General features: G+C 42.7%; 1 protein-coding gene across 1 annotated transcript in view; it reads right to left on the bottom strand.

Annotated features, from left to right (window-relative positions):
- The window catches only part of tenm1 (teneurin transmembrane protein 1), an 873954-nt gene that overhangs the window by 220927 nt on the left and 627445 nt on the right, over window positions 1–25582 (bottom strand). The window contains exons 10-11 of the mRNA XM_041195427.1: window positions 25217–25411; window positions 13460–13660 (exon numbers count right to left, since the gene is read on the bottom strand). Of these exons, the coding sequence (XP_041051361.1) occupies window positions 13460–13660; window positions 25217–25411 (396 nt within the window). The remainder of the gene's footprint in view (window positions 1–13459; window positions 13661–25216; window positions 25412–25582) is intronic.

Below are 25582 nucleotides of genomic sequence, written 5' to 3'. Positions count from 1 at the left end.
CATAATGAATGTGCTGTATTGATCATAGTCATCAAAGAAGTATTTTGGGAAACAAAAATGTGATCAATATCATTTTATGGGCAAAAACTAGTAATGGCTACATGCAGTCTGATTCATTACAATTATTTAAGAGTTGGAGTCAGCAATGCACAATGCTCTCGGAGCTTCTAGTTCTGTTACAGATATCTTCAACTATTATACATAATTTACATTTTGTTCATTTTACCCCCAGATTTTCTCTTCCCCTCTCTTCCCTTCAGGGTATTGACTCCTCAGTAGCTATGAATCCATTGACACTGAACACTCCCTGCACAATCTTGCCATTCTGCATGCATGAGTCTAGGCAGTGAGCATGAGTGGGCTATTCAGCCAAAAGATTTCACGATTGACCCACTCCTGTTCTCACCCAGCATACACATGTGCTGTCTCAGCTCTGGACATCAGCAGCAGAATTTTCACCCCAATATGGGGGCGGGAATGGGGGCAGGCAGACAAATAATTTAGCACTGCCAGCTGGTGTGCGGGTTTGCTGACATCATCCTGCCCCGAGCCATTTTCCTAGTGGCCATATTGGGAGCTGAGCAGCTACCCACCACATCTATTAAGGCCATTAATCAGAGGCTAACTAGAACTTTCTGGTCTGCTTGCGGACACTTTACAGTCTCGATAGCATGGCAGCTACCTGTAGGCAGCTTCACAGCAGCAGGCTGCAGTGTGGGGAGAGGGGTGAGCGGCAATGTTCAGGGAAGACTTTGAGGCTTTCCTACCTGCCCAGAGCTGCACCGATACAATGGTGGCCCAGCAGCTGTGACCATATTTTATTTCAAAGCTTTTAAAAGTAATAGGGGGCACCTCAAGGTGGAAGTGCCCTCTCTTACCCTTGCCTGCAAAGGCAGGCTGCAACTCCTTCAGTGATGGAGGACCTACTATTGGCCCTTCTGCTTCAAGTGCCCAACCGTCATCCTTAATTGGATGGCAAGCTCACCCTTTGGCCAATCAAAAACCGCATTTGACCCTGATGTCAGGACCCTGACCTCAAAATGGAAAATCCTGCCTTAGGATGTGAATAGGAGTGGAAATCCTGGTCAATTTCCCCTTTGTAAGATGAAGGAACTCCAGAGGTCACTAGCAGTTGCTTCTGTCCACTCCCTTCCCCCACACACAAACTCATTGGCTGTTCCTCGATTTGAGAATGACATCTACTCAGGATCACGAGTTTCTGCCATGGGTCTTCATGTGATTGAACAGGCCTATTCTCGACCCACAGATCTTTAGACACATGGGATATACTTCCCATGGGGTATTGGGATCTGAAATGCAAGATTTGTTTCTGTTTCTTTCTTTCTCTGCTGCCTCAATTTTAAGGCATTTCGACTGAAAGCATAATGCAGCTGGATGGAGAAGTTGTCATCATTTGGAACAATTGGTAGCAAGCTCCTTCCAGTCATTAATGTCAATGCTGCTGTGCTTCAAGGAGCACTTTAGTGTGTCTCTATGGTGTTTTCTTTGTCCTCCCCGGAACGCTAGCCTTTTGTGAGTTGAGGAAACAGGACCTGGTGCGGAGATGCTTTTCGGCCATCCAGACGCAGTTTCCAGTCCACCATAATTGATTTTTCATGAGTTTTGTCTGAATGCTTGTGAAGATTGCTTCAAGAAGGACACCAGCATTTGTTCAACGGTCTTCCCATTGAATCCAGAGGATGTGGCAGAGGCATTGGCAATGGAATTTCTCTAGTGATCTTATGTGTCGCTGATCCACATCCCAGGACTCACGGCAGTACAGGAGTGTGGTGACAATAACTGCTCTGTACACTAGGACATTTGTTAACTTGCGGAGGTCTTTGTTGTCAAACATTAATTGCCAGAGCTTGTGGAAGGCTGGGCTGGAGCAGCTGACCTAGTGTTGGATCTCCTTGTTATTGGTGGCTTTTTGAGAGAGTGGCTGCCAAGTTATGGGATGTGTTCATCATATTCCAGAATCTCTCACTCAACGTATATGGGAGATGGAATACTTGGCTGACTAGATGTGGGTTGATATATGAGTTTTGTTTTGCAACATTCAAGTCAGAGCGAGTCTCTTGTGTAAAGAATTGAAGAGATCGAAGTGGCTTGCAAATCTGGTGCAGAGTTGGCAATGACACTGCAGTCATTCTCAAACTGTAGATCATGTATGTCCATGGTGGTCAATTTTGGCTTGCAGGTGACTGAGGTTAAAGAGTTTTCCATTGAGGCAGTATTGAATACTTACACTGGAGGGCAGTTGATTTTTGATGAGGTGAATAGCCACTGCCAAATAATGCAATGTCTTTTAGGGAAGGAAATCTGCCATCCTTACCTGGTCTGGCCTACATGTGACTCCAGACCCACAGCAATGTTGTTGACTCTCAAAAGCCCTCTGAAATAGTTGAGCAAGCCACTCAACTGTATTAAAACATTTCAAAAAAGTTGAAAAGGAATGACACTGGATGGGGCACCCAGTGTTGACCTAGGCACCAGAAATGTCAATGGCATACCCAGCACTGTTGTTCCTCAAAGTCATCTTCAATAACCTGAGGCTTATGACAAAGTTGGGAGAGCTGTCCCAACTAGTGTCGGAAAGATATGGCCCGCAGGAGTTAGAAGAAATAAATACATACTTACCTGCCCTTGAAAATTATGCTGACCCTTCTGATCGCTGGAGTTGCCTGGGGCCTGTATCAAAAGACTCCTCGCAGGCCCCAGTGAACTGCAACTCTGGCAGATTCAAGGAGGTCACACCCCCTTTTTTAGAGCATAAGCTACTGTAAAGCAGGTAAGTTTAAAGGGCCAGTGAAATTGACAGGCCAGGAAGAAGGTAAGTGTTTAAGGTAAGCAGATAGGATTGGGGGGGTTGGTGGGGGGAAATTGGAGGGCAGGGTTGGGGGGTTCGGAGGTTGGGGGAGGTGGTGACGGGGTCAGAGATTGGGTTCCGCCAGGGTCACTCAGCTCCTGACCTCATTACAGCCTTGGTCCAAACATGGACAAAAGAGCTCATCTCAAGAGGTGAGGTGAGTGTGACTGCCCAGGACATCAGGACAGCATTTGACTGAGTGTGACATCAAGCAGCCCTAGCAAAACTGGAGTCAATGGGAATCCGGGGAAAAACTCTCCGCTGGTTGGAGTCTTAGCTAGCACAAATGAAGATGGTTGTGGTTGTTGGAGGTCAGTCATCTCAATCCCAGGTGAACGCTGCAGGAGTTCCTTAGTGTCCTAGCTCCAACCATCATCAGGTCCTTCATCAATAACCATTCCTCCATCATAAGGTCAGAAGTTGGGATGTTCAGTAATGATTTCACAATGCTCAGCACTATTCTCGACTCTTCAGATACCGAAGCAATCTGTGTCCTTATGTAACAAGAGGTTTAGGTTTCTGCTTTTTTTTTTTGCTGCTGTCATAGCCAATTTAAATTTGCACAGTGTCTCTCAGAGGACATTGGGAGTTTTTTTTAAGCTGAGAAATCAAAGTAAAGGGCCATGGCTGATAGCATAGTATGACACCAAAGTTCAGGCTTGGGGTGACAAGTAACATTTGTGCCACAAAAATGCCAGGCAATGACCATATCCAACAAGAGGGAATCTAACTATCTCCCCTGACATGCAATGACATTACCATCGCTGTATTCTCTACTATCAACATCCTGGGGGGTTACCATTGATCTAAAACTGAACTGGACTAGCCATAAAAATACTGTGGCTACAAAAGCAGGTCAGAAGCTTGGATTTCTGCAGTGAGTAACTCACCTCCTGACTCCTCAAATTCTGTTTGTCATCTACGAGGCACAAGTCAGGAGTATGATGGAATACTCTCTACTTGCGTGGAGGAGTGCAACTCCAACAACACACAAGAAGTTTGACACCATCCAGGATAAAGCAGCCCACTTGATTGGCACCTCATCCACCAGGATTCACTCCCTCTCCCACCAACTCACAGTGGCAACAGTGTGTACCATCTATGAGCTGCACTGCAGCAACTCACCAAGGATCCTTTGACAGCACCTTCCAAACCCGCAAATTCTATCAACTAGAAGGACAAGGACAGCAGATGTATGGGAACACCACCACCTGCAAGTTCCCCTCCAAACCACAAACCATCCTGACTTGGAGCAGCATAGTCATTTCTTCACTGTCGCTCGGTCAAAATCCTGGAACTCCCTTCCTAATAGTGCTGCGGGTGTACCTACCCCACATGTACTGCAGTGGCTCAAGAAGGTGGATCAACACCACTTTCTCAAGGGTAATTAGGGATGGGCAAAAAATTGCTGGCCCAGCCAGCAATACCAACATCCTGTAGAAGAATAAATTTAAAAAATGTTTGAAAATAGTATGCATAGACTACTGCAACATAGAAAGAAAATGCAAATCCATGGGAAATGCCAAACATCAAAAACAAATAAAGGCAAAAAACTAGGAATCTTCTGAAATTGTATTCAAGAACCATAAATAAAGCCCATGTCCACCAAAGACATAAATATTGCTCTCATATCAGAGGGAGCTTTACTTAAAAAAAAAACACTTCACACTTCTCCAGATTAGGGTATACGCGTATCTTCTATTATGCAATCCCTTGCCACCTTCCAACCTGTCTCCATTTCAACATTTCTTCTGGTTCTTTCTTTTCTTGATTCCCTCGCTGCTCATTTGACACAGATGCATGCATATATCTTCGTCCCTGGACCTTCATTTTGGTGAGAGGGAGGCTCATTGTACATTGTCTCTTGCTCCAACTTTCCCAGCATGTATAAACTGGGAAATTCCTCACATTCCCTATCGGGTACATCTGGTACAATCTTCAAGCTATTAAAATCCAAGGTTGCAGTCACCCAATCCCTGCTTTCAGATTAATTACGCTCTTACTTTTTATCAGCTTTGGTGGTATACTGTGCTATCAGCCATGGCTCTTTACTTTGATTCCTCAGTTTAAAAAAAATGCTCCCAATGTCCTCTGAGCGACACTCTGTGCATATTTAAATTTGCCATGACGGCAGCAAAAAAAAAAGCAGAAAGATTAGGTGCTAATGATTTCATTTTCAAATGATGACCTGACTGTGGCAAGGACTGGGAAACCTAATCAAATACACTTCTTGCTTGAATCAGGTGATCATCATTTTCCACTCATCCCACAAATCTGTGCTGATAGAAAGCCATTTAAGAGCTTTAGTTTCAATCACTCTACACCTTTTGGGTTGAAGTTATGTATTGATTTTTTTTTTCTGACTGATTCAAAGCCAAGGTGTTGGGCTGTTGAGTTCTTTCTTCTTTGGTTGCTTTTGGATTTTGTGAATATTTTTGTTTTAGTAGTGATTCTTGATGGTATCAACAACAACTTGTGCAATCAGGCAAAACAACAAGGAGACAAAGTGAAGGAATTATGCATTTTTGGCACAGATGAAGGAGCCTGAGGCAGGAGGTCCAGGAAATTGAACTTGCCTCACCTCCATTGCTACCTTTGTCCTGCACCTGTTGCATGGACTGGCTCGCACCCCCCACTTTATTGGAAATCCAAGAAAAAGAGTAAAGATCTGACGTGTTGGGGGCAATTTTGATCTTTCGTCCAATTTTCTTGATTAGCCCTCACTTCCATATCATTGGCGCAGTTCGATTGTGGCCTGTAGATTAGCGAGGGGCAGGCCTCCTTAACCTCAAGTGTAGAGCTTAGCAGATGCAAGTAGGTGAAAAGGAGAGATGAGGCAATCTGAGGAAGGGGCACACAGCAGGCATCACATGGGTCAATTTTTAATAAGGAGAAACATTAATGCTCCTTTTGACCCCTCAAAATTTCCTTTATATCTGGAACTTAACTGTTTTGAGTGGCCAGCAGTGGTCCCTTTAAGACCACTTGGTTAGCAGTAGAGGTCAGAGCATGTCCCATTCACTACTGCTAAAAACGGGGTCTGACAAATGGCATAGAACCATGATTTGCATGAACAATTAGGCTTCTGCTAGTTTTGGGCACAGGAATGCCTGAAAATCACTTTGGGGAATCTTGAGTGGCCAGTGGGCTGGCAAGTTTTTTTTTCCCAATTTTTCCAGTTTTCAACTGGCAGCCATACCTTTAGCAATGCAATTGAAGATCACCCCCATTATCCCCTTTTCTTCTCCATTGTGCCTGGTCACCAAGAGAAATATTGAGGCACAGTGTTTGATGGCAGAATCTGAGAGTTCTTGGTGATTTTCGAATGGTACATGTGAAGCAAGCAGACTGAAAAGTGCTAAACAGTTTGTCTTTCTTTTCCACCAAATTCATTATTAAACTGTTGGCTTTAATTTGTAGCACACTTATAATTTATGCCTCATGGTCATAATAATTTGTTTACTTAGATATACGGCATAGATTTTTCTCCCTCAAAATGCATGTTTTAGTCATGAATCATTAATCCTTAGAAAATTGGATCATTAGTAAGATTAGTTCTGTGCTTTACTGTTGGGAACAGAAAATGGCAAAGTTTTGTGAGTGGGTCACTGTTACACAGTTTAGTAATGTTATAATCAATTAAATTCTTGAAAATAAGCTGAAACAGAGATTTTATTCTCCTTCATGTTTGGCATAAAAGCTGGGCTGAGACTGATAGACGTTCTTTTTCTTTATTCATTCATGGGATGTGGGCATCACTGGCTGGGCCAGCATTTATTGCCCACCCCTAATTGCCCTTGAGAAGTTGGTGGTGAGCTGCCTTCTTGAACCACTGCAGTTCATGTGGTGTAGGTACACCCACAGTACTGTTAGGGAGGAAGTTCCAGGATTTTGACCCAGCGACAGTGAAGGAATGGCGATATATTTCAAGGTGGTGAGTGACTTGAAGGGGAACTTCCAGGTGGTGGTGCTCCCATGTGTCTGCTGCCCTTGTGTCATGAAGCTATTAATGTATATAATGTTATTGGAAATTATTATTTTTTAAATAGAGGTTTAGTCTGTGGGTGTGTCTATGTGTGTGTTAGTTGGATTAAAGCCAACTAGTCTGGGTGCTTTGATGTATCGTAGTTTTGAGATGTAAACAGAGGTAGAGGTATATTTACATTTTGTTGAATAGAGCATTTAAGAGTGGGAGTGAAATCCTGCGCCTAGCTAGGAGATACCAAGCAATATGTTGATATTACTAATAAAATTGGGACTGTGAAAGGGGTTTTATTGTTAGAAGAGGTGGAGTTCAAAGGGCCAGGTGATACAATGAAAATTTACATTCAAAGAGAAGTGCTGGGTTTAACCTGAGGGGAGTTTGTGTGTGCAGAGCAGAGGCATGTAACATCAAAGCAGCTATAAGCCTGTGTGCAAAGGAACCAAATTGAAAGGAAGATCATTTTGAATTTGTAAGGTGAAAATGCTTTGCCAGGTATTTGTTTAAGTCTATTGGTTGTTGTTGCCTTAGTGGAGATTAATTTGGGAATTTGTTAAAATTTATGATAGTAGTATTTTGTAGTCATGTGTATATGTTTAATTTGTTGTAAATTAATGAAGGTATTATTTAGTTTAATATAAAAATCTCTCGGGAACAGGTGGTCTTATTCCTGAATTTAGAGCTGCAACTCAAAACATACCAATTGAAATATGGGTTAGGGCAGTTGTTTACAGTTTCCCTCTGGAATTTTAAATAACAGCCTTTACCAACTGCTGTGTCATGACCATTTTCAACAAGACAGAATCTAATCATTGCCCCTTAACATTCAATGGCATTACTATTGCTGAATCCCCCACTATCAACATCCTGGGGGTTAACATTGACCTGAAACTGAACTGTATATGCTTATTGTCCTTCTAGATTTTAGCAGTGATGGGTTTGGAAGGGTCTGAAGTGCATGTTGTAGATGGTACACACTGCTGCCACTTTTTGTTGGTGGTGGAGGGAGTGATTGTTTATGGAAGTGGTGCCAATCAAGCGGGCTGCTTTGTCATGAATGGTGTCAAGCTTTTCGAGTGTTGCTGGAGCTGCACTCATCCAGGCAAATGGAGAATATTCCCTCACATTCCTGATTTGTGCCTTGTCAATGGTGGACAGGCTTTGGGGAGTCAGGAGGTGAGTTACTTACCACAGGATTCCAAGCCTCTGACTGCTCTTGTAGCCATAGTCTCTAAATGCCTAGTCCAGTTCAGTTTCTGGTCAATGGTGACCCCCAGAATGTTGATAGTGGGGGATTCAGCAATGGTAATACCATTGAATGTTAAGGGGCCAATGGTTAGATTCTCTCTTATTGAAAATGGTCATTGCCTAACAGTTGTGTGGTGCGAATGTTACTTGCCACTTGTCAGCACAAGTCTGGATATTGTCCAGGTCTTGCTGCATTTGGATATGGACTGTTTCAGTATCTGAGGAGTTGCGAATAGTGTTGAACATTGTGCAATCATCAGCGAACATCCCCACTTCTGACTTTATGATGGAAGGAAGGTCATTGATGAAGCAGCTGAACATGTTTGGGCCTAGGGCACCACCCTGAGGAATGCCTACAGTGATGTCCTGGAACTGAGATGGTTATGGTAATAACACTTTAATGTTTTGGCAATGAATGGCAGAGGTGATACAAATTCAACACTTTGTTGTTTCTGGACATTTTAAATTTCATATATCAGCATTTGGTCCTTTCCCTTCTTTACTCCCCCTCCTACTCCTATCTTCCTGCCAATTAATTCCCATTGTCCTAAGCCATCCCTAATCTGAATCTGCCCGAGAATGGCATGATGGATCCATGTGAAGGATAGTGCCTTTGGTAGTGCAACTGTCCCTTAGAAGATCAACTAGTTAAAGAGCTCAAATTTCAAAGTCCTTACTGCCCCAACTGAACCAAGCGGGTATTTAGAACTCATTTAATTCCAATTATTGCTGTATTAATGGCAGTTTAGATTGATTTTTCAATGGAATCTTTTTTGGCCAGGAGGGACATTAATCCCAAAGGGCTGGATGGATTTGAATCCAAGTCCCAGTCCCAAGTCCCAGTGGCGAAGGACCAGTATCTAAACTATTCTGCTGCAGTATGCCTTTTTACCATTCAGCAAATATATTCATAAAATCAACAAAATAGACAGGAAGTTACAATATCAATCATAATTGTTTGTAACTCAATTTTAAGAGAGCAATTAAGAGTGAGGCTCCCTTTACTTATTCACATCAGCAGTGAAATTGTTAAGTTACTGGATGGTAAGTTATTCCATCACTTGAACTCATGCAACTGGGAAGGGGGAAAACCTTGTAACAATGATGGCCATTTCATTGGCATTTTGTGTTACATTTATTCTTGAAATATAGCTATCTTTAGCATTTACAAGTTGCAGCGACAATGGTGCTTTGCCAAAGAAGAATTTCTATGCAGTACAATATTTTGGAGGTCAGATGTAACAAGAGACAGGTATGTCAAAGATCTCACTTTACTTTGCATCCGCAATACCCCTTAACCTCTCCTCTAAAAAGACAATATTTCAACATTTCCATTTCCCTCAATCTATCCTTACAGCTCTGTGTCAGTCCTGAATTGATTCCAAATCCAAGTCAAGGAACTGGGTTCAGAAAATGCCAAACTTGTTTCATTGAGATTTGAGCAGATGGCTAAATTTGAACTAAAATTATTGAATTAAATAAATATATTCTCAAAACTACTGTACAACCAACGCTCCTTGGGAACTAAATTTAACTTTTGTTGCCCAATGAAAAACATGGGAATGCAAATGTTTTACATCTCACTTGACTTTTTTTCCCATTTACTTCAGTTGAAAAAGCGTAGGTTTTCAATAGAGAAGATAATCCCCAAAATAGATTGAAATTTTAAAAATTGGTTCCAGCACTGGTGCTACAGTACTAGATGCTCATTAATTCTCCTTGTAGGCTGTTTGTGGATTCCCATTAGTGTTACTATATTACACTTCATGCTTGATTCATTCTGTTTGGGGTTATGTTACCAAATATTTACCACTGTATGTTGCTATTGGCTGTAATCCAACACACGCGGTAATTACAAATTACTCTGCATTATCCATATTAGTAGGAGGAACAACTTAACAGGAGAATACAAGTGACCAATACTCTTAGCAATTATTGGAGTCACATCTCTTGTGAATAAGTCACGTTGGTTTTACTCTACATTTGCAGAATGCTAAGAACATAAGTACAGAGATTACTGCTGTTAACGACAGAAGAAATGAGTTAACATATTCAGATAATATCCCTCTGTGTAATGTTTTAATGCAGCCTTTAAAATGTTGACTTAAGAAAGGTCCACTAAAATAACACATGGGAATTTGTATAAGCATAAATTTTCTCTTTGTTTATTGGCAACACTAACTTCCAAGGTATAAAGCATTTGGGAAGTACTGGTATATACTCCAAGTTAGACTGGAAATAGGGTTCAATAACTCTCACCATCTGATTGCTGATCACACATACAAATCTACTGGTCATATAACTATCTTTCTCTTTTATGAAATTCCTGAAGAATTTAAGCAATTTAAGCAATTTAAGAAATGGGTAATCTTTGAAAATAGTCATTTTGATTGAAGGATCCAATAAACTGATTTTAACATTATTGCTTTTTAGTACTGTGCAACAAAGTAAAATGGATTCATTTTTAACAGACCAGACACTTTCCATAAGAACATAAGAAATAGGAACAGGAGTAGACCATTTGACCCATTAAGCCTGCTCTGTCATTCAATAACATCATGGCTGATCTGCCTGTGTTTCAAATTCCACATTCCCATCTATCTCCAATAACCTTTGATTCCCTTGCCTAACAAGAATCTATCTACCTTCCACAGGTATATTTTAAAGATATCAGGCGCCGTATGATTCAATCACCCTGTGTTGGTATTTACCATCCAAAGGAAGAGTAGTCCAAACCCATGAGTGTGCCCTATTCCCATACCCATTTGTTCACCTTTCCTTCAATTTCCTACCTAATTTATCCTTAAAGGTTGGTATGGTCTCTGCTTCAATCATCAACTCGAGTACTGCATGTAACAGCCTCATAACTTTAGCACATAAAAAAATTTCCCCTTGGTGCTTTCTGTTCTGAACCATGTATCTGTCTCTGTGCCTCCCCTCATTCCAGATTTAACCATTGAAAGCAATCAGTTTCTATTTATTCTATGCAATTCCTTTATGTGAAATGATGAAATGACCTTTACTCATATGAAAACTGCACCAACAGCATACTTGATTGAAGTTGCCAATTAATATTGAATAATATGTAATGGGCTTACAACCACTAGGAACTGGGGTGAAAGAGTGCCCAAAGTCATTCCACTTATGAAAAGCAGAATTTGAAAGATGACTTTCATATTGTCGATGAATCCAGCTCCTTGAACTGACAGACAGTTAAAGACACCCCATGCACATGTTTTTTTTCACAGGTCGTCAAATTAACAAGTGTGTAATCAGCAGCTTTTTACAATATAACTGTCAGATTCAACCTATTTTCTTCATCTTCCTCTTCAGCTTACTATCTTTAAACAAAGGTTACACTGTAACTTCAAGTATCTGTAATCATGATATAGCCTTGATAATTGAGCAGATTAGATTCCATTGCAATGAAAATAAAGGGTATGATTCAGTTACGTATTTCAGTGGCATTTGCTTGTGCCTTACCATGTATTTAGCTATCTGTGGGAACTCATCACTTCAATTTAATCTAGGTCTGCATTTAGAAATGTTATATTGAGAGAATAGAGCATAAGAACATTTATGGAAAAAGGCCATTATATCCCAGAAGCTCCTCTCATTTTCATAGAACATTCTTACTTCTTCCTAAGTCCTTTCTCTCTAGAAATGCACCAAATTGTTCTTTGATATTTGTATGTTAGTGGCATCAAGGAGCCCTAACAAAACTGGAGTCAATGGGAATCAGGGGGGAAACTCTCTACTGCTTGGAGTCATACCTAGCACAAAGGAAGATGGTTGTGGTTGTTGGAGCCCAATCATCTCAGTCCTGTGACATCGCTGTGGGGGTTCTTTGGGGTAGTGTCCCAGATGCAACCATCTTCAGCTGCTTCATCAATGGCTTTCCCTCCATCATGGGGTCAGAACGGGGATGTTCGCTAACGATTGCACAGTGTACAATTTGCAACTCCTCAGATACTGAAGCAGTCTGTGTCCATACGCAGCGAGACCCGGGCAACATTCAGGCTTGGGCTGATAAGTGACAAGTGACATACAAGCTACACAGTGCCAGGGAATGACCATCTCCAACAAGGGAGAATGTAACCATCTCCCCATTACAGTCAATGGCATCACAATTACCATCTTCTCAAGGGCAATTACGGATAAACATCAAATGCTTGCCTTGCCAGCAATGCCAATGGAAAAATTAAAAAAAAAATACTTTCCACTTTGACAGGCTTTCTTGGTAACTTGGGTCATGCTGGATGAAAAAGTTGCACCTGACTCTTCTTCTTACTTTCTATTTTTTAACTATCGCAGGACTTTGCGCACATATATAATTGTACAGCATTGTCTAAATACAGTGCAGCATGTAACACAAGAATAAAATGAAGGTAATGCATAATAGCTTTGGCCTTTTGTATATTTTGTTAGAAATATACAGAGAAAATAGTCCTACAGCAAATTTAGGACATAGGGCTGGATTTAATGCAGGCCGTTGCAGCAGGAACCATGGTGACCGGTTCCACTTAATTGCGGGAGAGGCCCCACATCAGTCTCCTGGCTGCGGCAAAGCCTCCCCTCATTAAGGTGAAGGGCAGAAGTGGCTGACATGAGATTAAACACTGCTGGGGGTGACATATTAATTAGGCTTATTAATGAGCCGTTTGACATGTATTATCTCTGAGTCTGCTGCAATTTAGTAGTGGCTCAGGGATTAAACGAGAGGTGCATAGCTTTCCTGCGCCTCCTGAAGGCTGCCCAGCAAACGCTGGTGTGTTTGCTAGTGCCTCCTGGGGGCAGGGGAGAGGGTCCCTCCTTATCAGGCATTTTGCTTGATTGAGTGACCCAGCATCAGAAATGGAGGAGCGCTTAGAGCTAGTCTTTGCCTTTGCTTCTGACCCCCTGTCCCCTTCTCCCATGACCTCCACTCAGCGATCCCCATCCTGTCCTCAGTCCCCTTTGGCCTGGCTCCCCTACTGATCCTGGGCTTCTGGTGGATGCTTTGTCAGAAGCCACCACCACTTCCCTAGTAGCATTTACAGAAATAAGGAGCTTCCAGCTTCTGATTGGATTTCTGCTCCTGAAGTCCTTGATCCCAGGGAAGGTCTACCTCTGACCTTCCCCAGGAGAGGCAACTTGGGGCTATTACTGGCTCTTGAGGTGGTGGGCGAGAACTCCAATGTCTGGTTCCAACTTGCAACCACCATCTGCAACAACCCCCTCCCCCCCCATCTCCCCTCTTCCATCCCCTCCCCTCCCCTCCCCAAGCATGTACAAGTTTGGCTCTGTATAGTACCCATACCAGTAGAGAAAAACAGGCTGTGAATGGCAGTTTAAAATTGGCAGACAATACATGTGATTACCTGTTGAGCAGTCAGGCCCTGTCCAGTTGTGGTCACAGTTACAGGTATTTGTTTCTGGCAATAGGGTCCCATGGCCTGAGCATTGCTCATTGCAAACAGCTGCTGGAACTTCACACTTGAGCCCTCCCCAGCCAGCAGCACAGTGACATTCACGCTGTACACACACACCATGGCCAGAACATGTCGGGTCCAAACAGTCTTCTAAAGAAAAAAGGGAAAAAAAGGACAATTTAAGGCAAACACCAACAACAACTTGCAATCAAATTGTCCCCTTAGCATAAGGCGCATTTAGAAATATAATGAAATCAACACCAAACAAAAGAATGAGAAATCACCTAAAGCCCAGCTGACTGTTTTATGGAGGATCTTAAAGAAATAGAGAGAGAGCTGAAGTGGACGAGAGGATTAAGGAGAAAATTGGGAGTTTGGAGCCTGGAAGCTTGATGGCCATGGCCACAAATGGAAGTGGGAGATACTCAAAAGATTAGAGTTGGAGGAGCACAGAAATGCTGGAGGGTTGTAGGGCTCAGAAAGGTCACAGAGATAGGCCGAATCCAAGATTCTGCAGAGAATTTAAAATTTAAGAATTTTTAAATTTCAGGCTATTAGGAGACCAGCACCCTACATAGATCATCAAGCACAAGAGTGATAGGTGCAAAATTTAGTGTGGGATAGGGCGAAGGCTGTAGAATGTGATAGGATTAATTAATGACCTCAGAGTGAAGGCACCCCTAGGTAGCAGCAACCACATGCAGTTTAAAGTGGGTCTAAGAGTAGTATTTTAAACTTAGATAAGGGCAACTAAGTTAGCATGAAAGCTGAGCTAGCTGCAGTGAACTGGGATACTAGGCTAGGGGATAGATCAATAGAGAAACAGAGGCAGACATTTAAGGGCATATTTCAGAATACTCAGAATAAGTATATTCCTACTAGAAAGAAAAATTCTAAGGGGAGGACCCACTCTCCATGGTTAACTAAAGAAGTTAGGGAAAGCATCAAACTTTAGGAAAAAAGCATATAACTGCGCCAAGAATGGCAGTGAACAACTAAAAGGTTAATCAGGAGAAAGAAATTAGAGTATGAGAGGAGCTAGGTAGAAATGTGAAAACTGATACCAAGGGTTTCTACAGATATTTAAAAAGGAAAAGAGTAAAAGAGCTGCGGGCTGACCATTCTCTGGGGCCAGATGGACTGCATCCTAGGGTCTTAAAAAAGGTGGCTAATGAGGTAGTAGATGCATTGGTGTTAATTTTCAAAAGTTCCCTAAATTCTGAAAAGGTTCTATCAGGTTGAAAAGTTGCAAATATAGCCCCTCTATTCAAGAAAGGAGGGGGCAGAAAACAGGAAATTATAGGCCTGTTAGCTTCATATCTGTTGTGGGGAAGGTTAGAATTGATAATTAAAGAGGTTATAGCTGGGTACTTATAAAAGTCCAAGGTAATCAGTAAGAGTCAGCATGGTTTTGTGAAAGGGAAATCATGTTTAACTAATTTATTAGAGTTCCCTGAAGGAGTAAAATATGCTGTGGATGAAGGGGAGTGGGTAGACGTACAGTACTTCAATTTCCAGAAGACATTTGATAGGATGCTACAGCAAAGGGTATTGCTGAAAATATAAGCTCATGGGCCTGAATTTTTCAGTAGGCGGGCAGGCTTGGCGGGAGTGGGCAGTCGTGGATCTGACCACCACCTATGATCGGCTCTGTGCCGCCATCTTACACGGGCGGGCCAAGTAAGCCCAGCCCAGCATAAGGCGTGAGTGGTAGCACTCAGCGCTACCTGTGCGGGTGGGGGGAGGAGGTAGAGTCGGGGCCAGCGCCCTTTTGCACATGCATGCAAAAGAGCATTTCAATCTCCCTGAGACATGGAGCTGCCTCAGGGAGATTGAAGTGCTTTTGAAATAAATAAATAAATGGATGGAAAATTTAATTAGACATGTCCCCTCATAAAAGCTTTAGGACACCTCATCTCGCTCGTGGATGAGTTTTCCTAAAAAACATGAAGGCCACTTGGCCTTTTCGCCTGCTCACCAACCTTAAGATTGAGCGGGCAGTGTAAACAATGACGTTAATTACTTCCTTAATGGCCTTAATAGGCCATATAAATTTTGGTGGGCGCGTAGCCGACTCTGGCACACGCCTGCCAAACAAAACATCGCGAGACAGCATGATGACGTTGGGATGCATGCCCAACGCCATCACACTTCATTTTATGCCCCGGTGTGTAGGGCCCACCCCTGCATGCTGACTGAAAAATTTAGGCTATGGTGTAGGGGGTAACATGGTTAGAAGATTGGCTGGCTGGCAGAAAACAGAGAGCATGCATAAATGGGTCTTTGGCTGATTGGCAGGATGTGACAAGTGGGGTCCTGCAGGGGTGTATGCTGGGACCTCAACTTTTTACAATTTACATCAATGGTTTAGATGAAGGGAGTGAAGGCGCGGTAGCTAAATTGCAGATGACACAAAGATAGGTAGGAAAGTATGTTATGAAGAAAACATAAGGAGCTTGCAGATGGATATGGTTAGGTTGAGCGAGTGGGAAAAAATCTGGCAGATGGAATATAATGTGGGAAAATATGAAGTTGTTCACTTTGGCAGCAAGAATTAAAAAAAGAGTATTACTTAACTGGAGAGCAACTACGGAATTCCAAGGTGCAGAGGGATCTAGGTGTTCTCGTGTGTGAGTCAGAAGAAGTTATTATGCAGGTACATCACATAATCAAGAAGGTTGGAATGATATCCTTTATTATGAGAGGAATTGAATATAAAAGTAAGGATGTCGTGCTTCAGTTATACAAGACATTGGTGAGACCACATCTCGAATACTGTGTGTAGCTTTGGTCTCCTTATTTAAGGAAAGATGCAAGTGCTTTGGAGGTGGTTCAGAACAGGTTCACTAAATTGATACTTGGAATGAGGGGGTTGTCTTATGAAGAAAGGTTGGGCAGACTGGGATAAAAACAAAAAACTGGATGCTGAAAATCCAAAACAAAGACAGAATTACCTGGAAAAACTCAGCAGGTCTGGCAGCATTGGCGGAGAAGAAAAGAGTTGATGTTTCGAGTCCTCTTGACCCTTCAACAGAACAGAGTGAATCTTAGGAAAGGGGTGAAATATAAGCTGGTTTAAGGTGGTGGGGGGGGGGCGGTGGGGTTGGGTGGGGGGAGAGAAGTGGAGGGGGGGTGTGGTTGTAGGGACAAGCAAGCAGTGATAGGAGCAGATAATCAAAAGATGTCACAGACAAAAGAACAAAAGAACACAGGCGTTGAAGGTGGTGATATTATCTAAACAAATGTGCTAAACATTCGTTTAGATAATATCACCAACTTCAATGCCTCTGTGTTCTTTTGTTCTTTTGTCTGTGACATCTTTTGATGATCTGCTCCTATCACTGCTTGCCTGTCCCTACAACCGCACCAACCCCCTCCATTTCTCTCCCCCCACCCCCCCAACCTTAAACCAGCTTATATTTCACCCCTTTCCTAAGATGCACTCAGTTCTGTTGAAGGGTCATGAGGACTCAAAACGTCAACTCTTTTCTTCTCCGCCGATGCTGCCAGACCTGCTGAGTTTTTCCAGGTCATTCTATTTTTGTTTTGGACAGACTGGGCTTGTTTCCACTGGAGCTTAGAAGAGTGAGGTGTGACTTGATTGAAGTATATAAGATCCTGAATGGTTTTGACAAGGTGGACGTGGAAAGGATGTTTCCTCTTGTGGAAGAGTCCAGAACTAGGGGGCACTGTTTTAAAATTAGGGGTTACCCTTTTAGGACAGAGATGAGGGGCAGGATCTTTAGGTCAGTGTGCGTGCATGATCGGCGGGCCCGGGAGCGGTTGGAAAACGGACCACCGCCCGCGATTGGCCCCCGACCGCAATTTCACGCTGGCTGGCCAATTAGCGGTCTTCCAGCGTGAAGTGCGTGTTGAAATGCTCATCGCTGCTGGAGTGGGGGCAGGGGGGCAGAGGACGGCGGGTGCTGACGTAAGTGTGTGCATGGGTGAGCGCTGAATGAAAGCTTCCTGAAGGCAGGCTTCAAAACAATTATATAAACATTTTAAAATCCGGGAAAAAATGTCCACGCATCAGGATCAGTGACCTGAACATATACATGATGGAAATTCTGCCCATACATTTTTTTTTTAAATTTAATAACGGAAACCTCACCCTGTCCTTGGATGAGGTTTCATCAAAAATACAAAGTCCACCTGGCAGATTTGCCCGTCCGCCAGACACAGGAAATCGGGGATAATTGGAACCTTAACAACTTCAATTGTCTTCTTAATTGTTGGCGGGTGTGCGCAAGTGTCGGGTGCATGCCCACTGAACGAAATATCGCATGAGTGCAGGTGACATCAGGACGCTCGCCCGAAGTCATCATGCGCAATTCCGCAATTTCTGATCGGGTCAGGCGCGTGCCTGCACGCTGGCCTAAAAATTCTGCCCGAGGAGAATTTTTTTCTCTCAGAAGGCGAACTCTTTGCCTTGGAGCGGGGTGGAAGCCTGGTCATTGTATATTTTTAAGGCCGAGGTTAACAGATCCTTGTTAGGCAAGGGAATTAAAAGGTTATCAGGAGGTCGATGGGAATGTGGAACTCGAAACACAACAGATCAGCCATGATCTTATTGAATGGCGGAGCAGGCTCAAGGGGCCAAATGGCTACTTTGTATGTTTGTATGTTCATAGAAATTTGGATGAGCTGAAGTTTATCGGGTATGATCTGAAATTTATGGAGGATGGGAGGCCAGCCAGGGAAATATTAGATTAGTCAAGTCTGGAGGTGACAAAAGTATGAATGGTGGTTTCAGCAGCAGATGGACTGAGGCAGGAGCTGGGGCAGATTAATGTTTTGGCAGAGGAAATGGGTGGGTGATGGAAAGGCTATGGGAATGAGAACAACTCAGAATCAAATAGGATTGGGCTGGTTCAACTTGAAACAGTGATCAGGGAGTGTGGTGGAATCAGCAGTGGGTTTTTGGAAGGGGTCTGAAGTGGATGGCCTCAGTCTCCCCAATGTTTAACAGAAGAAAATTGAAGTGCATCCAGAAATGTATGTCAGACAAGCAGCCTGACCACATCATAGAAGGATTGGATAAGCCAGTGATGTGGTGAAGGGTTGGATGTCAATAGTGTACATGTGAAAGCTGACACCAAAAATGAAAAAAAAAGTATCATAAATGAAAAGAAATTTCATTCTCTATCTATTTTTAGATCAAGAGGTGTTTGTGGCTTTTGTGCTCATCAAAGTAAGGGACATTACTACAGGAAAGGAGGTACCCAGTGATGACAACAAGCACGACCAAGAGCAGAAATATTAGAGCAGAGCTGTCGCTTCAGACACAATTGGCAATTTAGGCACAAATTGGGCTTGAAATTGCACTAGTTTTACAAGGAGAAATTATTGCTTCAAGTTTCTGTTTCAACTCATTTGCATAATCACAATTATAATGAGGTAAAAAACTGAGGTGCTCCTTTTTTCCAACAGTGGGCTTGTGATCTGCAATCAGTCCATGCCTAGTCACATTGATACAGGCAGCATGCAAATTTCCCTCATGTGATGCAGGGTAACTCTCTCTGTGCATCACAACAATGCATTTCAGCCTCAATTAAAGAGATGCACCTATTACTATAACATTTTGACCATTTTTAAAATTCCCTACAGCACCCTTTATGTGCTTTTTCTAAGTCACAACCAATTTAGTGCCAATTAGTACCAGATTAAGTGTAGCTTTTTGTTATGGGCTGTTTGAGATGGCTCAAGGTGATTAAGATAGGAATTTTGCAGGCTTTTCTTACAGCCAGCAAATGTCGAGATTTCAGTTGTATTAGTCTGGTCTGGATTTAAACCACTTCCTGTTGGTGAAAGACCAGTGTCTAATCCACTACACTACCCAGTTAGGGTGACCAGATATCTTGGTTTTGTTAGGACAGTCCAGATTTTTCACAAAACACCCAGTTTTCTCCAAATTGATCAAATATCTTGGTTTTCAGCTCCCTTGAGTCCCCTCCCCTTTAATTCGCCCATTACATTCCACTTACTGTTGACAAATCCAAAAAAAAACCCTCTTGCACTGTACTGCACCTTAGGAATTGGAATGCTGCCCATTCACTAACCATTAAGCGGCTGAGCTGGGACACTCCCATAGGCACACAAATCCTTCTCATTGGCGTCCAGAGCCAGGAAGGAATCAGCCTCTGGGTGATGACAGAAGATCGACAGTGGTGTCCACGAACTGCAAGATGCACTTGATGAGATAGTTGGACAGCACCCATCGGTAAACCACTAACCAGTGCTGAGGAAAGTGGCAGGCAAGTTCAGTTGAGCCGTGGCATGTTCAGACAAACTTCTCATTGAAAAATTACATGCATTTCAGAGGTACATTTGCTTCTGGCTGAAAACATCAATTGTTAGAATCCAGTGTGCAAATGAAACTAAACGAGGCTTTTAAATGGTGATTGGTCTTACCATTGTGCACTGCACAGTGAAGTTAGAGTGGAATAGAGAATTTTGGGATCTTGTGACAAATGAAGCCTTGGTTCCATTTTCTTTTTAAGAAAATGAGGACAAAAAAGTAATTGAAACAGAAGTCTGTGGTTCATAACTGTTATTGTCAATAATTGGGTTTCTTGGTAGGGCTAGACATATTTTGTGAGATGTGAGCATATGACCTCCTACCTTCAACAACCCCTCCCCGAGACTCCTGCCACTGGTAACCCAACATGTGCATCATCACAGAGCCCCACCTTCCCAAAACTTTTCATTGTTTCCCAGTTTTGACTTTTGAAAATCTGGTCACCCTATACCCAGTGCCCTTAAACAGTTTTATAACCTAGTTAATTTATTAAATGGAAAAGGTATCATTCATAAATCAAGACTTATAAAATGTTTATTGAGCATTGGTCAGTAGGTATATTTTTCCATTTTTGTTATAATGAAAACAAAAAATGTTGGAAAAACTCAGCAGGTCTGTCAGCATCTGTGGAAGGAGAAACAGTTCATGTTTTGAGTCCGCATGACTCTTCTTCAGAGCTGAAGGGGGGAAGAAATGTTTTGTACTGTTAAAGAAACGGGTTGGAGCAAAAAGAAGATCAGGGATAGGTGGGAGCTCAGGAGACATTTGACAAAGATGTTAGGGACACAAGACAAAAGGAAATGATAATGATAGTGTTAAAGACTAAGGCAGGTATTAAGATTGGCATAAAAGTTAAATAACAGAATGTGCTAATAGCAGAACAAGGGTCAGCACTCTCTGAAAGCAAAACAGAAGAACAAGTTACAGACTGGCCCTGTGGTGGGAGGGGTTGGGGAAAAATATATATATCAAAATGGGGGACAGAGTTCATGGTCTGAAGTTGTTGAACCCAATGTTAAGATTGTAAAGTGCCTAATCAGAAGATGAGGTGCTGTTACTTCAGTTTGCGTTGGGCTTCACTGGAACATTGTAGCAGGCAGAGGACAGAAATGTAGGCATGAGAGCAAGATGGCAAATTAAAATGGCAAGTGACATGGAGGTTGGGGTCATGGTTGTGGACTGAGCGAAGGTGTTCCACAAAGCGATCACCCAGTCTGCGTTTAGTCTCCCCAGTGTAAAGGAGACACCCGAATTGTGAGCAAAGAAAACAGTAGACTAAATTGAAAGAAGTGCAAATGAATCGCTGCTTCACTTGGAAAGGAGTAGTGTTTGGGACCTTGGATAGTAAGGAGGAAGGAGGTAATGGGACAGGTATTACACCTCCTGCAATTGCATGGGAAGGTGCCATGGGAATCAGATGAGGTGTTGGGGGTGATAGAAGAGTGGACCGGCTGTCACGGAGGGAACAGTCCCTACAAAATACTGACAGTGGAGGTGAGGGGAAGATGTGTTTGGTGTTGGCACCGTTTTGTTAAAATGCAGTTGAGCTATTTGCAAAATGTTACCTGATAAATGTAACAATTTTCAGATAAATTGCAACAAAATTGCAGAAGGCTACATCTTAATACTTTAGCAAAACCATTGTGAAAATGGGTCGCAAAGCAACTTATTGCTGCCAGGTAGGCTGCTGGGATGGGGGAGAGAAGCCTATTATAGTGGAGGATGGCAATGCTTCTACAAGAGAAAGCACTTAGTGCTTGATTCACCACCATTTATCACAGAATCTTCTGTTTTCATCTTGGGGACTGTGAAACAGTCAGATTTTTTGCACATCACTTGAAAAGTGACAGAACAACAGTTACATTAACCTGAAATTGAAAGCTTGTGGTTATGGAATATCTAAGTGCCTATTTGTCTCTGTTGAATTTTCACCAACAACCAAAAGATACACTTTACGGGTGTTTAAAAGTAATTCAGATTTGCGCATCAATGGAAATCTTGGGCTCTTTGTTAGGAAGAAGACCTGACAGCTTGGAATGAGAATTTTCCCCATATCTGATCTGATGGGTTTTCCCAGCAAAGTAAGGCCTGGATAAAAACAGAAATACCTGAAAAAACTCAGCAGGTCTGGCAGCATCGGCGGAGAAGAGTACAGTTGACGTTTTGAGTCCTCATGACCCCTCAACAGAACTAAGTAGAAATAGGAAAGGGGTGAAATATAAGCTGGTTATATTTCACCCCTTTCCTATTGCTATTTAGTTCTGTTGAAGGGTCATGCGGACTCGAAACGTCAACTGTACTCTTCTCCGCCGATGCTGCCAGACCTGCTGAGTTTTTCCAGGTATTTCTGTTTTTGTTTTGGATTTCCAGCATCCGCAGTTTTTTGTTTTTAGGTCTGGACCAGGTCGTTTGACCATTTAAAGTATTTCTATTCAGGTCAAACAATAAGAAACTTTAATCTGAATAGGCTTACAAAAATTCCTATAATTCTCCTAAATTTCCCGTTTCTGTGATTGTGCTTTTGAGTCCCTGGTTGGTACCTTATTACTTAGAGAATTCCCCTTGAATGCCAGCCTCCCCAAATTAGCTGGAGGAAATGCCATGGAAAATAACAAGGCTTGTTGAAAACATTAATTAAAGGATCAGTGATGTGCTCCAATGAGATGAGTGAGAATTATATCATGACTTTATCAACTAACAAATGCTAACGACAGCTCACATAGTAACTTACATGAGTTTAATTCTATTCATTTTTCCTTAAAAATCAGAAATCAATGATCTTGCTTCTGAAGTATTTTTTTGAGGCTTCAGCTCTAGTATCCAGCTCAGTAGCAATAATGTCTCCCATTTAAGAGTCGAAAATTAGTTACACAGAAGCATCTTTTATTCACAGTGCAATGAAATAGAATGCAAGGTGGAGGTAATAAAGCAAGAGGATTATCAATTACAGATTGTGCTGTGAGATTAGAGGCTCTGCTGAAATCTTCCAGTCTGGAAAGTGAAAAAGTGACCTTGGGTGTGACATTTTCTCTAGCTTACATTATCAATGGTGTCTCATAGATTGTTCAGAAGGATTTGTGTCTCTATGGTTCAGGATGTGCATATTGCTATGTTTTAGATAATAGCATTTTTGGTTCCTAACTAAATGTTTTCATTCACACAAGTGGCAGTGGAAAATAAATCATAATGTGTGAAATGACATTTCTGTTTGTACTCCACTGTCAGCTAACAATAAATAGAACAAAGCATACACTGTTACAAATGGCCCACAGTGGAAATACTGATGTACCAATCTGCTGTTCCATGGGATAAAGGAAAACAGGTTCATGCTGATGATCCTGGATTTGTGTTTTTTTTTGGGTGGGTATTGGGGAGAAAAGGCAAGTACATTTATCAGAGGGAATTGTATACAATTAGGACAAGTGACTTGTACAGTGTGATAGCCCACACTGAATGTATAAAGATCCATTTGTTTCCAAGTGTACTATATTTTGTATTTTGGGGGATGCAGTGGAGTAGTGGTATAGTCACTGGACTGGTAATCCAGGGTAATGCTCTGGGGACCAGAGTTTGAACCCCACCATGGCAGATGGTGAAACTTGAAGTCAATAGAAAAAAATCTGGAATTAAAAGTCTGATGATGACCATGAAACCATTGCCGATTGTTGTAAAAACCCATCTGGTTCACTAATGTCCTTTAGGGGAGGAAATCTGCCATCCTTACCTGGTCTGGCCTACACATGACTCCAAACCCACAGCAATGTGGCTAACTCCTAAATGCCCTCTGAACAAGGGCAATTAAGGATGGGCAATAAATGCTGACCTAGCCAGTGATGCCCACATCCCACGAACGAATCATTTTAAAAAAAATTACACGTTCTAGTAAAAACACTGTCTTCTGAATGGGCCAAAGCGATAATTAAAATCATGTGTCGTAACAAAGAACATAATCCAGCAGGTCATTACCCAGGGTGCTTTGGTACTTAAATAGCCAATGGCTGGTTGCAGAGAGACATTAAGGGCAGACTACCAAGGAATGAAGCAGCAAATAAGACAAGCCTGAAAAATAGGAGGCACAAAATAAATTGTGCACAACCATAACTGACCTAAAAACAAAAAAAGCTGGAAATACTTAGCAAATCAGATAGCATCTGCAGAGGACGTTTAATCATAAATCAGATATCTCTTGGGGCCCCACAGAGCTACATTAATTGCCCACACAATTGGGCCAGGGGCGGGCAACCCACCCGATGCCCCATTGCCCAGAAAATAATGGTGGGGGTGGGGTGGACGAGCCAGAGGCGGGTACCCCCCTGATGGCACAGCACCCTAATTTGTGGGTCCACCCACCTGCTTTCCTGCCCATGGGTGGCATGTAAAATTCAGTTCGAGGAATGGAAACTCTAGCACAACTTCCCTTAGCAAGTAAATAAAAACATCAATTCTGAGTCAGTGGATTAATTAGAGCTGTTTTCCAATGAATTTAGGGGAATGATCAGCAGTGCTTTAATGTTCTATTAATGCCAATTCACCCAATTATGAACATTAAGTGCTGAATATTAGCGGGGTGTCAGGGAGAGGGGGGAAGGTCCAGATAGCTTGCCCGCAACCCTGGAAACAAAGTTGGCTTGGAGCCGACCCCCTTTGCGCCTGCCTGCCCTACAACCAGAAAGCACTGTGGGTGGGCCAAACAGGGCCACTGTGGGACTTCTGCCCTTTCCTGGGGAGAAAGACCTGCCCTCAGGAGCTGCCAGACAATCCAATTGGCTGGAAGCTCTACTGGTCCCAGAAGCACCAAATGTACATTGAAAGGAGCTGCTGGGACTGCAACCAGGAAGTAGAAGGCGGCCAATAGATCCCTGGAACTGTTAAGTCCGGGATCTTGGGCAGGGTGGAATGGGTGGGGCTGCGCTGGGGATGGTGGGTTTAAGGCTGTAGGCAGGTCGTAGAAAGGTTGGGATTTATCTTAAGGGATCACACCCCCGATCTGCAAAAGGCAACCCTAAAGGTAGAAAACCCCACTCCCTTCCCACCCTTTGTAGATTGGGCTGCCCACACCAGCCCAATGACCCACACCAACTGTTTTATGATGTGGGTAGAAGATTCGACAATGTGTCTTTTTACAGGAATATTTAAATATGGCAGGCGGGGGTTCCCCAAATTTGCACCCCCCCCCCTCCCCACCAACACACACACACCATATTATGGGGGTGAGCTTGAGAGCGGGTGGGAAGGTGGTGGCCTGGGCACCTGTTCCATTTTACATGCCCCCCCCACTGTAACCAAGTCTGGTGCAGACATGTAAAATGCAGCCCTATTTCAAACTTCGTGTGAACATTATTTCTTAGTCACATAGGAATTGCACCACCATTGTTTATGGTGCAAAATCTTATCAGTGGACCAACCTTCTTCACAGCTTTCACCTCGATAGCCAGGAACACAGATACAATGCCCTGCGACGCATGTGCCATGGCCATGGCAGGTTGGATCAATACACTGATCTCCTGGTACATCACATTCTGGCCCCTTCCAGTCACCATGGCACAAGCAGTGACCTTTTTCATATTGACCATTCGCACTGCAGAGGACAGGGCAGGAGTCTGAAAATGGGTAAAAATAATATTAATACCAACAGAGCCCTTTTAAGTTCACTCTTGCGTGTTTCACATTTTCTGCATTATGCAGGCAGTTTGCTGAATGTTGACAGTGTTATAATACATGTTGAATGTTTCATTTTGTTCAGATAATGCTAATATCCCTTCAGCATTTGA

This window comes from Carcharodon carcharias, chromosome 9 (assembly GCF_017639515.1).
Source record: "Carcharodon carcharias isolate sCarCar2 chromosome 9, sCarCar2.pri, whole genome shotgun sequence".
NCBI lineage: Eukaryota > Metazoa > Chordata > Chondrichthyes > Lamniformes > Lamnidae > Carcharodon > Carcharodon carcharias.
Note: the sequence above shows the minus strand (reverse complement) of the source record. Positions and strands in the feature narration are given on the sequence as shown.